The following is a 13,687-nucleotide window of genomic DNA, read 5'->3' on the forward strand; positions in this document are numbered from 1 at the left end:
GGTGATAAGTGAGAATTATAGTAGCATATGCTACATTTACAAATTTTCTTGAGAGGCTGAGGAATTTCCCATGCCCTCATAATGGTGTCAGGAGAATGGGAGACCATCCTACTAAAAAAGTAATACTCTTATGTATTCTGAATCATGGAAGTATATTCAGCTAGGTAAAAAGCCCTCCAAAATATCATTTTTCATATTCCTTGGAACATTAAAAAATTCAAGTCTTCACTTACCCATCACTTTCATTTCAGTAAAGACAGAATAGTAACAGAATTACTTTCTGAATAGCAAACATGAAAAAAAGAACTAATGATATCATATCAAATAGTCTAGAAGAAAAATGTTATATGTTCTATAAAACTTCTCTGTGCCAGTAGTCTGAACATAGACCAAAATATAATACAAAGCGGCATGTTCAGAAGTTCTTCCTGTCTTCACGACACATAGTAACCTTTTGAAGTAAATGATTTTATGTTTACCCAAAGACAATCAAAGACCTAAAATATGTTGAAAAGAATTTCCTGCCAAAATCCCCTTACTCACCTGATTTTCTTGTTTCCTCTTGGCCGTTCTGATTGGACGGACATGTAGCTTGTGCTACTGAAACGAGAAGCACTACTAGTCCTGGAAACCGCGGATATATCACTTACATCACTGTCCGAAGATTTAGTGGAAATATTATCTGCCCCTCTATGAGGATCCCATCCTGATCGGTACTGTTAACACAGATTGACAAACACGCAGAGGTTGTCAGTATTACTGCACAAAGCAATTATTAGCTTCTCCTACTTCAGCACTTTAATTGTCCACAGAGGATACTGCAAAACCCCACTCAGTGGCATAGAAAACAAAAGTGAATGGCAATTATCCTAAAAGAAAAATTCAATTTATATGAAACCCTTGTTTTTAGCAAAGGCAATTAGAGCATTTTCACCCCCCCCCCCCCATGAAGGCCATTAAAACAGTTTCACAATAGCAATGGCCCCGGGGAAGAACATTTAGGTGAAATCTGGGAAATAAACATAACATAAGGAAGCAGAATTGTTTTATTCTGTACAAAATTTGAAAAAAAAAAAGTGTGATAAGGTTGCCATTGTAACTTATAAAGACCAATTTTAGTAGCCATCAATGTTCTCTGAAATCCATTATGCTTCACTGAAAACCTAGAGATAATGTAAAATCTAATTATTAAAACACTAACTTTTGAACGGAAAGCCAAGAAAAAAGAGAGTTGAATTTTTGGGTGGTTGCTGGAATTTTGATGAATCCTAGAAATACTAGAAAAGTCATTATTATTATTTACAATAGTTCAAACTTCCTGGAATTGAAATAACCGAATAGTTATCTGACCCAGCCAGCATGCAGGGTGTTATGGGTGTTCAAATATTCTGGTAAGTTGAAAACCATCATAAATGCTTTATGTTAATGACATTTGGGGTGTAAAAAAGAATAGACTTTGGAGTCTGGAAAACCTGGAGTGAGAAAAACTCTTACTAGCTAGGTAAACTTGAGCAAATTATTTAATCTTTAAAAGTTTGTTTATAAACTAACAGGGATAATATCTTCCTTTTGGGGTTTTGAAAATTAGAAATAATGCATGTCTGCTATCTAATAATACAAATAAATACAGTATTATAGCTGTATCATTACTAACTGATGGCTATTAATGGGTTAAGAGAATATCTGCTAATAGAGTTTTCTTTATTTATATGTACTTCAAACATAATTTTGAAACATCCTTATTTGGTCAGTTTTGCAATGGAGACTATTCTAAGCATAGATACTAGCAAATTTCACAAAGCCTTAGAAAGATGATTATCTTATATAAACAATTTACTGTGATTTGAAGAATCTTTACCTAATAAACCATCCTGTAAGAATAACAATTCACTGCAAATATTAGAGAGATATAAACATTCTGGCTAAGATAAATTGAATGGCAATAGGGTATAGTTTAAACATTAAATCAGATTCAAATGATCTGGATTCTTTTCCCCCCAGTATCTCTCTGTGTCTAGTTATATATTTTTGAGTTAATAACTGATCCTTTTCTTCAAATGTAAAATAAGGAAATTATTTTTAAGGCTCCATAAAATTTTAATAACCAAATCCTTAATCTAGAAATATACATTCAAATTAGGTGAGATATTGGCCTTTCTTAGTCCCTTTTAACTTCCCACTTTGTTGGATAAACTCTCACGTATCAAAAAACATATACACTTAAGTTCTGCAAAACTTGCTGCCTTGTTTTCAGGAAGTATCTGTGTAAATAGAAACCTCATGTTGATTTTAAAGGTAATTACTTATTTACAGTGAATTTATTTGGAGAACATTTGGTCCACGATATCTTTTTCAAACTGAAGCCACTTTAAAATAGTAAAAACAATTTAATTTAAGTGACAGTGTTTTCAGCCATTGTGTAGAATAACATTTCAATGGGTGGATCCAACATTATCTAAGTTAGCCAGTGCATACAAAAATGTACTGAAAGCAGATGAAAAACCCTAAATTTTAACTCTAGGAGGTGGTGAGAAATAATAAGGTACCAAGAGCACACGCTTTGGAGTGAGACTGAATTGTTGATCTGAATTTTGGCCTCATAAATTATTAAGTTTGTAATCTTGGGCCAATTGCTTCTGTAAGTCCCAGTTCTGTATGTGTTAAAATACAGACCGCTGTACCCATTTCCTAGGTTTGCTGCAAGGATTAAGATAATGTATGTAAAAAACACTTGGCACAATATCAACATAGAACAAGTGTTTAATAAATGACAAATGATGATGACGATGATGGTGATGATGATTAGATAGTAGTTGAATACTGTTTCAGTATCATTCCAGGTACATCTTCACTGAAAAAAATATTGGGTAGAACCAACAATCAATATATTATTTTAAGGCTGCTCTAAGCTACAATAAGAATATAATCATTTCTACATATGTTCAAGAGATTCATTTCAGAACATATGTTTATAAAAAATTAAAATATTAAAGCAAACTTTTCCACTGACTCCTAGTATGTCCTCAGGTCTCACCTTCCCCATTTGACCAGCTTCATTCACATCCCATGATCTTACCAGCGACTGCTGATTCCCAACTACAGGATGAGAAATAGCTTTATCTCGGCAGGAAATACATGACACTTCTTGACTGACACAGAAGATGCCACATTTTTAATATTTGTTTCTAGTACTTCATTTTGATATCCAAAGCCAACTTGTTCCTGTGTATCCCCTGTCTCCCTGATTGGTTCTTGTCTGATTGCTATGCCTTCATTTCTGAAACCTACATTTTACTTGACTTTTGTATTTCACTAGTTAGGATTCTGACTTTGCATACTCTAACCTTTGTCTTTTTAAGTTGTCATGACTTTTGCTTCTGTTGCTATGGTTCATAGGTGCATACAGGCTAGCCTAAGGCTTAAGAATTTGGTTAAAAAAAACCACGTGGGGTACATTGCACGTATGTTTGGTTAAGACCTCTTAGATAATCTAGTTTGCTCAGCTAAAATTTTGGAAATGAAAAATTTAGGGAAAGATAAGTTTCCACATACTATATTATAGTTTTATGCTTTTATAGAATTCAACATGCTACTTCATGTTAAAGGGGTACGTGTGTGTATGTGTAAGTGTGTTCATGTCTAATTTTCATACCCTTTACTAGAATATAAGCTCCTGAAGGCCAGGATAATATCTTCCTTATTCTTGTAACTCTTTTCGCACCTAAGAGTCAAAGATTTAATTTAATTTAAATTCTATGCCATAGTTTTCATACCAGTAAGATAAGGATAAATCCCTTTGTAAGGATTTTGTGAGGAGGAAGAGACATGATATATTTAAAATACTCAGTAGTGCGCTTAGCACATAGCAACTGCTCATTTCCAGTGCCTAAGCAGAAAGTCATTAAATAAAAAGACACTGAATGAAAAAGTTTATATAAAGAAAGTATCGGGGCGCCTGGGTGGCGCAGTCGGTTAAGCTCGGTTAAGCGTCCGACTTCAGCCAGGTCACGATCTCGCGGTCCGTGAGTTCGAGCCCCGCGTCAGGCTCTGGGCTGATGGCTCAGAGCCTGGAGCCTGTTTCCGATTCTGTGTCTCCCTCTCTATCTGCCCCTCCCCCATTCATGCTCTGTCTCTCTCTGTCCCAAAAATAAATAAACGTTGAAAAAAAAAAAATTAAATAAAAAAAATAATAAAAAAAAAAAAAAGAAAGTATGCAAATTAGTCAAAGCTCTAGTTTGATGATGATTCTACTACCTTCTCAAGGCTTGTATTAAGTGCATTTCTCTGTCTACTTCTAAGCACCTGATATGTTTTTGGGGTATGGCTCAAGTTTCCATTACAAACTTACATATGATAAACAGAATGAGAAATACAGAAAGTGAGAAATAATGGGAAAAATATTTTTATAAATAAAACTTCAGAAGAACATATTTTGAATATACTTAGAATATAATATCTTCATTTATACGTACAACTCCAAAACCCCCCAGAAATCAAAGTAATAAATGACCTAATACTAGAGGTAACTTTTAAAACAATTCATTTTTTAAAACAATTTCCTATGTTTTTTCTTTTCCTAAAGTATGGTAAACAAAAGTTTATAGTTTAACAGTGAGATAGAAGCAGCTAAATTATTATTGTACCAAGGTAGTTATGAATGCAAATAAGTTCATTTGTTTAGAAAATGGTTGGTGTTGTCTTGGCACTATACAATAAAAAATGTTTTCAACGATTAGCATGTATTAGTTTACAGCTGACAGATGAACAATGGATGATATGCTCACCATTCTCTTTAATGGAACGAAAACAAAGAAGATTTATTGCATAGGATTATACAATCTCAGCTGAAAATTGTGCCCTGATTGGGATCATTAAAATCTTGGAAGAGAGTAAGGAAGCTTTTCCCGACAGCATTTTGATGTTTTGTACATTACTATTAAGCACATCATGAACCAGAAAAATTTACAGGAAACTATTATTCTTCAGGATGTTCCAGACTCTAAAGAGTTCCTAAGTGGCCTAGAAAAGTTAATGTCCTCCCTATTTATCTAACATTAGTGGAAAGTGATAGCATATCATCAAAGCTCTATTAAAAGGAAAGTTATTATTAAAATTTTAGAATAATATTCCTGAGAAAAAAGTAAATTCAAATTTCTAAAATAAGATTTTCGTTTTTCCAGTATACTTATTGGAAGCTCTTAGATTAGGTAATTTCCTAGTTTGATTTCTCTAACAGCCATTTCACCAACTCATGTTATTTTAGCTTTGTACGTGAACTTCTTGCACAAAACACAGGGGTGGGATTATGAGTTCCTTTGAACATTGCTTGTTACCAGAAAACTGCCATGTTGTCCAAAAATCTAGTCCAAGGATTGGTTATTGCAAAATACCAGGCACTAAAAAAGTCCAAGTTTGAAGAAAAAATGTTTTATGTCATCAAGAAATAGTTGGAGGAATATTCATATCACATTCAGAGTAGGTAAGATTGGGAAAAAATAGGGCAAACAAAATCTTTGGAACACAGAGAAGCTGAAGTTCTGGACAGGGCTCTTGACACCAGTCTTGGGGGCTAGAGGAGACAAGAACAGAGCACGGGGAGTCTTCGCCCTGTGGTCAATAAAATAATCATGTCAGCAAGAAGATGCTATCCTTTGCGCTAACCGATTTTTATAGGATTTCAGATCATAATTCAAAGAGAGTCCTGTTGTTTCTTGATAAGTACCACAACTGCAGGGACTCTCCCTTTGAGGAGCTACTTCCAGATAATTTTCCTTTTATCCTAGCTAAGGCTCTTACTGGTGCTTGATTTGAATGTTGCACTGTGTAAAAATCTATTAGAGATAATTTTGTGTAGATAGGACTCCTCAAGAGGGTATTGCGTGATAAGGTCTTCACTTGAGAGGGAGAAGGAAGTGAGGAAAAGCTACAGAAAATTGAAGGCTAATTTAAGATTCAGCCTTGTAAATAATATTCTTCAAGGAGAATTAGTTACTGCCCTGTGTGTTCATAAGCTACTTTCCTCATGCTTTTCTCACAGTTTTATCACGTGTGTATCTCTCTCCCCCCCACACACATAATGATCTACCTATCTATCTTGCTAGATTTAAAATCTCTGAGGATAATAACTGTCTTAATATTTTAGTATGTATTCCCATTATCTAGATCCTTGCCTGGCATATAGTAGCAACTCAATAAATGTTTAATGAGTAAAAATGAATGGAATGGTTGTTTTATCTGGACTGTATCCTAGAGTATTATCTCCAGTATGAAGCATCAACTCAGAGTATAAAATACTGTGGTAATAGCTGAATAGAGTTTAGTCACCTGACCCTTTTATTCTCCATGGTGGGTATAGGCAGTGGTGCACTGACATATGGTTAACAACCAGGTATCCAAGAGTTCTGATTTACAGAGTTTGCTAATTTCTGAGGAACAAATACTCCCACTATGGCTGCTTTCAAGTTACTAAGTTACCAAGTGCAGATTTGGTGTATACTACCAAGCATGGGGTTTAGAAATACATGCATTGTTTGTACGATTCCCTGAGATTAATCTGGAGACAATGAGTAAGGGGCAATAAGATGTCTTATCTGTAAAATTACTCATCCAGGGAAATCTTGTGAAAGATGGAACAGTAAAAAGAGCTTAAGGGAAAAAACTGTAATAATAAAAAGAGTAGCCATTAGCCAATAAGCCAAAACATACCAAGGAGCCAACTGTCTTTTGGTCTCAGGAAAACTTGTAAGCTTAATAATTTTTCCTGGAGAATTTGTAGAGAAGGAATTATTGCTAGTAGTCAATTATGACTCTCTTAATTTAGAGCTCTGGGGGAGCTCTGTATCTATTAGCAATCAGCTGATCTCATCACCTATTATTTATTTCCATTAACTTCTCATAAGTTAATGAAATTCCAGGTTTACAGATCTCAGGTAGCTACAGAACTCATGTTTTTGCCCTTAACAAATGCATTTATCACTTTCTTCCTCAGAATCCATAACTCTTCACCCATTCTAATCTACTGTTTACTGAAACTGTTCTTAAAAACAAACAAAACGATCAATAATATCCTAATTTACCAGCTGGTAGTGTCTTTAGTTTTCTTCTTGCTTGATTTTGCTGTTACATCTAGTATTATTGAAGCCCTCTCTCCTTCTGAAATGTTTCCATAAATGTCTTCTCAGATACTGTCACTCATGGTTTCTCACCAGTCTCCCTCACTATTCCTTCTTAATCTCCTTTGCCAGCTTCACATTCCCTGACCTGATTTTAAATTATATTTTCCCCAAATTTTGATTGTTAGCCTTTTCTTTTCACTATGAATATCTCCCCCCAGGATGATCCAATCCATTATCTATGCATTTTCACTACCACGTAATGACTAATAAATCCTTATCATCTGCTCTCACTCATCTCCCAAGCTTCAGACCTGTATTTCCAGTTATTTCCAGGGCATCGTGCATATGCTGTTTTGCACATACATCAAATTCATGTGTCCAAAACGAAATTTATTCTCTTTCACCCCAAACCAACTATTCATGTATCTCCCATCTCCTATAATCGGCTCAATATTGAACTAAAACATAGAAAATGTGTAAGGTATCTTTGACTTCTCCTTCTTCAATATTGTCCACTCTAATTAGTCAAGAAATATCACTTAATAATTTTACGGTAACAAATATCTGGATATTTAGCTATTAGGAGTGTATGAATGGGATTCTGGTCTTTCACGTAGGTAACTCAAGTCTACCACACCTATATATTGGTCTCAGTTGCTGCTGAACGCCTACCGATATTCTTTCTCTTTTTTTGTTCTTTACTAAAAGAATCCAGATTTATTTCAGTAGTCCAACAACGAGAACAAAAACAAACAACTTCATTTTCCAGGATTCCTTGTAGCTAGGGTGATCATTTGACTTGGGTCTGGTCACTGTGAGGTAAGCAGGAACCAGGGACTGGGGTTGGAAAGAGCTACTACTTTTCTGATTACAGTGGGCTGACTCAGCTGGGGTGGCCATTTGCTTTTCCCTCTTTGCTTTTTTTTTTTTTCTGATTAGAGATTAAACATGGGCAGAGGGGTGCAGCAGTCATTCTGTGACAGCGAGCATGAATGTCCTACACTAAGAACAGGGAACGGGAAGTTTGGCTCCTTAAACAGCAGTATCAGCCATGGGCTGCTGTTTGGATTTCTTCAGATTCTCTTGTCAGGCTTTTTTTTTGTTACCAACATGTGAATGCAAACCTGAATGGTATACCATTCGTTTTGTTCTGTGTCAGTAAAAATATTTTCAGACTTCATGGAAATGACTAAAGGGACATTCTTTCACTAACAATATTGAGAAAATCTATGATGCCTGAAAATCTATCATCTGATTTTGATGATGAGAAGCAACGTATCATAATGGCCATGAGCTATAGAGTTGAAATACACTGATGTGCAACTGCTCTCCCACTTACTGGTAGCTATGTAATCTTGGGCAAATCTCTTAACTTCTCTGAGCCTGCTGTGAGCTTTAAGTGAGATCACAGGTCTTGACACATAGTAAATATTTACCATGATAATAATGAGGCATAGTCTGTGATGAAATTAAAGAGGCTCTAGACTATGATAATTCCGTTTTCATCAACATTTGGCTATCATCTCAAACATTTTGCCTTGACTTATAAAAAAAAACTTGAAAAGAGCTGTGAAGTCTTATTATAAATAAGTCCCTAATTCCATATCTCATTTAAAAAATAAGGTATTGTCCTTTGACACCAGGTTGGCTTATTTTACGTAACGTAGGAAAACACCAAACCTGACTTGGAAATTCATGTTTTTTATTCTTGAAACTATTAACCTGGGTTAGTTTTTGTAATTGTGCTTATACTTGGCATCAAGGAAAGTTAAACCAGGGAATGTAACAATCCGTGACCATAACACTAATAATTATTAAAATGTGGATAGTTTTTATGGCTTACAAAGAACTTTCAAATATTTTCCACATTGCTTCCTTAGTCATCTATTGATTTAGATATATCCACAGAAAGTAAATGGGTTTTCTTTCTTTTTCAATAACTTTAATGAGTCTTACATTTATTTGTATGCCCTTTATTTATTCAGTAATATCTCAAACAAATGTCACCTGAAATTTCTGCCTCAATTAAGAATATTCTCAAAGTCTGTTTTCCCACACTGTTAAATATATAAATAACAATACCCCATTTTGATATATATAATATTTCATGTATATCCAAGCTGACAGAGAGTAGAACAGAATGCCTGCTGTCAGTGCAAACCAACAAGCCCAGACTTTCCCCAAAGAGAGAAGAGTCAGTGTTAAAGCACTTATACCATCATTGTGACTAAATGCTTTTCCAAACCCTTGGATGAGAAACCTTTAAGATCTAGCTAGAATTAAGAAATATCATAAAGAAATGCTCCTTAGCCACAAGCATCCCTGATACTTGGTCCTTTGTAAATATTTTTAAATATCCCATGGCTTATTTTTGTAATTTTGAGAGAATATTTATATTGTTTATTAGGATATAAGGTGGAGATATTATAGATATTGAGTGGCAAGCTAGCATCCCCAAAGCTGCAACAGAAATAAAACATGAGAACATAGCATTAGGACAAAGGTCCTGAGAATGTGAGGCAGGCAGAAACATGACAAAAATGAGTGGACTAGGGATATGGAGAAGGCTCCTTTCCAAATAATAATACCTTAGAAAGCATAGAGTAACTCAAGGCACTTGTATCTAAGAAGATCAGGGCTAAATAATAGCCCGAATAACCACGAAGTGCTGAGAAACTTGAAAGGATGTGAGCATCGCCCTGACTTACCAAATTCAGGAATAGGGCAGATATAATTACATTCTGTTGAAAATCTGTAAGAGGCCCACTACTCTGATTCCTTGTGTTAGAAGCTACAGCAGCATTAGTTGGGTTTGCATTAAGACCATTTGGGATGAAGGCAACAGTCAAAACATGGTGAGGAATAACATTTACGTCTTGCTTAGACTAGAGCAGTAGCCTCTGAATAGGACTTCTGTCTCTAATCTCCCTTATAAATGCATCTTAAGATGCACTAGAATTAATATCTGTTCATATTGGTGACTTCTTCAAATACCTTCAAAGCCCATGGTTATAATGAAGAACATTCTAGATTTTTAACTGAGTGATCCAAAGCGCTCTGTAACCTAGTCCCTGTCAGCTTATCCATCCTTATCTCCTAATATGTATCGCGATTTGTGTATTTCCATTCTAAGGAACTACTAATTATTCCTTAAACATACAGCTTGTGCTCACATGCGTCTGCAACTTTGCTTCAGCTCTTCCTCTGCCTGACATGTCCTCCACCTCATGGATTATTCTATAACGTATTCCCAGGTTTCTCCAAGCCAAATGAGCATTTCTCTCCTAATGCTTCCTTTGCATGGCTAAGTTTTATTATATCAGATAACACAGCCTATTTTGTAAGAGCATCACTTATGTACCTGTGTTTCCCTCATTCAATTATGAACTCCTAGATCGGAAGGATTTAGCCTGCTTGCCTCTTTCCTTCCATCCATCCCTCCTTCCTTTGTTTCCTTTCATCCTCTCTTCTCTTTTCATTTCTCCCTCCCTTTCTCCCTTCTTCCATTCACTCAGTCCTTCATTTGATTGCTATTCAATTGATTGTTTTTCTGGAAACTTTTTTCTTCTTTTAATGTTGCAGAACCAGATGCCAGAATTACAGCTGACCAGCTTCAGAGAATTATCAGGCATGCAGTTCTGAGTTTTAGAAAAGAGGGAGCTACCAAACGTCCCCTGAGATTACAAAATATGTTCAGACACACAAGGGGACTCGCATAGAGCCACTCTTTAAGAAAAAAGCCCAGGAAAGTTATTTGATGCTGACACATACTTTTAGTTATTCGCTCATCACTGAGTTATTAAAAAGAAATCACAGTATTTTAAAGTTGAAAGTGACCTCTAAGAGGATATAATCTAGCTTCTTAATTTTGAGGATGAGAAAACTAAAAAACAGTGTCGTGACTAAGTTTATGCAACTTGTTACTACTGAGGTCTTTCTATGTCTTTCCATTAAAAAATGTGTTAACTATAATTCCATGTTCAATGGGATACCGGGCAAGCATATAGAGAACCTAAGTCATTTCTTTTTTAAATAGTCACAGTTTGAAGTATATATTTTAAAATAAAGACTTTCTTCATTTTCTGAAATTTTTAAAACTCTACCTAAAATGACATGTATAACCAGAATACAAAAACTGTATAAAAATAACAATACAACACTACTTGTAACTATACAACACTACTTGTAGCTATAACTGGATAGATCTTAAACAAACAAAACTTTAAAATAATTAAAAAAAAAACAGTAGCTTGCAAACTAATAAAAAGATAAAGATGTTCTATGTCCTATGGAAATAACCCCTTTACATTCCATTTAAAATTGGGTCATCTTTTGGGGTGGGGCACAAAATGGTAATGGGCTTAAGAAGCAACATGTTCTTCATGTTGCAACATGACTGGACCTTGAAGACTGTTAGCTGTGCTGTGAGTATGCCTAGTCACGAAAATGACCTGAAAAGGGCCAATCTTAAAATCACAGCCATTTCTTTGTTAGTCAGGAAGCTGTATTGAACTAATACATTTTTGTTCACCCATGCGAATGAAGTTCACCGTAAGGCTTTTCTATTACCTCTGTGTCACATGTATAATAAATAATAAAAATAACAACCATTACTGGGTGCTCCCATGTGCCATGCTAAGTTCTGTACCCTTTTACACACACTATTTCTACCTCTTGAAGTTATCACCAGGAAAAAGTTCTTTCTCTTATAGGTTAGCTCTATTATTTTCAGACTAAAGTATTTATTTTGCAATCTTTGAAACTGATGAAATAGAAATAATCAAAATTCCATATTTAGGAAAACATTAGTACATTTATTTTGCTAATAAATAATATCCTTCCAACTGAAAAAAAATTACAACTAATTTTTTTGTGTTTTGTATTATTATATAATAAAGCTGTAGACATGTTCAATTAGCCAAATTGAACTGAAATTATAGGTGTAGATAGCTCCATGCTCCCTTAGTTGACTGATTGCCTAATTGACTAAAGGTTTTGAATTGAGGGTCAATTCAAACCTACTTGTCAAATATTTCATGTGAAGTAATAGGCAAAGATATTACACATATAAATTTATTCTCTAGATCATATTATGCCATAAGTTAATTTAAAAATATATAGATTCAATCTTTTGTGAGAATATATCTAATAGAGAATCCGACACTGATCAGAGATTACTGAATCAATTAGATGAAGGAAATGAAATATAGAATGCCTGCTTCAAACCTAATTTAAAATATTAGGCCATGAAATTAAATGATTTTATTAATTAATAATGAGATTGCCTAAAAACCAAATGTTAATACATAGTGTTTTTCAATGCAGCCTTCAAAGTACCATGTAGCACTTTATAGATTACAGAGTCCCTCAATTTTTACACATAAAAAAGCTGGGCTGTGAAGAACTATCGTGTAGTTTATCCAAAGTCTTATTACATAAGTGGTAGAATAAAAATTAGAGCCCAAATCTTCTAATTTTTTCTCAGCTTTCTTCCTACTATGATTAACTATGGACACAAACCAATAATTAAATGCCCATTAGAAAGTTTGCTTCTGACTGTCATACAAAAACCTACCCACACCTTCTCCCAAAGTTCATAACTTGTCTTTACCTTGGTACAAAATACTTTGATATTCACCTCCTCTAAAGCTTTTTCCAAACATTTGCCATCCCTGACTGTCTAGCTTTCTCTCAGCACTGATGTCCATATTCATTCATGCAAAAATATTCCTTTGAGTGCTTAAAAGTGGTTGCCACTAGAGAGACTACCAAGATGAAAAAATGTAGTCCCCATTCTCAAGAAGATAAAAAATAAGCAAATAATTATCACATAAGGCAGAATATATTTATTTTAAGAGGTGATAAATGCCATGGTTGGTTCAGAAGGTATATACGTTTTCATATTTCTTTGTTGTTTTGAACATATTTATACATGTAATTTTTTATATGTCAATACTTAATGCTTCTAGGTTATATGGAATTTGAGTTGGAAATAATGTTTCTGCCCTATTTATCACCTTTTCTTCCTTCTTTGTTTCCCATATCCTCCTTGATTTCATAAAGCAAGATCTCTCTCCTCTTGGTGACCCGTATCATTGAACCCTTGAATTCCCTGTAAGGTATTCTAGTTAACAAGCCAGCAGCTCTGGAGGCTTGATGAAAGCAAAGGTGAATGAATGAATTTCTTTTTTTCTGGAGGTAAAAGAAAATGTTTCTTCCATGTATTCTTAGGCAATATATAAAAAGAAATTATGCTATTGGCAACAGCAGCTATTGTTCATACACTGACCCTTTTAGCAGCAGGTAGCTGAATACAAGTTACTTAAAATTTTTGTCAGTTTTTAGCAACATTATATTTACTAAAAAGGGAGAAATTATAATTTTTTTCTGTAATTTTATAGTGTTCTATAACATATGAAGTGTTGCCCTAGTTACCTCAAATGAATTCTTCATAATTAAAAAATATCCTCTCCATATTTCTTGGCCTGACATGTGGTTATATAGTAATGGGTGGCAATTAACAAATACATGTAAAGAAAAAAAGACCCATGGCTTGAATGTCAAAACCAAAT

General features: G+C 34.5%; 1 protein-coding gene across 49 annotated transcripts in view; it reads right to left on the bottom strand.

Annotated features, from left to right (window-relative positions):
- The window catches only part of RIMS2 (regulating synaptic membrane exocytosis 2), a 612,588-nt gene that overhangs the window by 132,833 nt on the left and 466,068 nt on the right, over positions 1–13,687 (bottom strand). For 33 of the 49 annotated variants that reach the window (XM_045453947.1, XM_045453935.1, XM_045453941.1 and 30 more), the window contains one exon: positions 544–716. The exons of the other annotated variants lie outside the window; for them this stretch is intronic. In XM_045453947.1, the coding sequence (XP_045309903.1) occupies positions 544–716 (173 nt within the window). The remainder of the gene's footprint in view (positions 1–543; positions 717–13,687) is intronic. 49 annotated transcript variants of the gene reach the window in all.

Source organism: Leopardus geoffroyi, chromosome C3, assembly GCF_018350155.1.
Source record: "Leopardus geoffroyi isolate Oge1 chromosome C3, O.geoffroyi_Oge1_pat1.0, whole genome shotgun sequence".
Lineage (NCBI taxonomy): Eukaryota > Metazoa > Chordata > Mammalia > Carnivora > Felidae > Leopardus > Leopardus geoffroyi.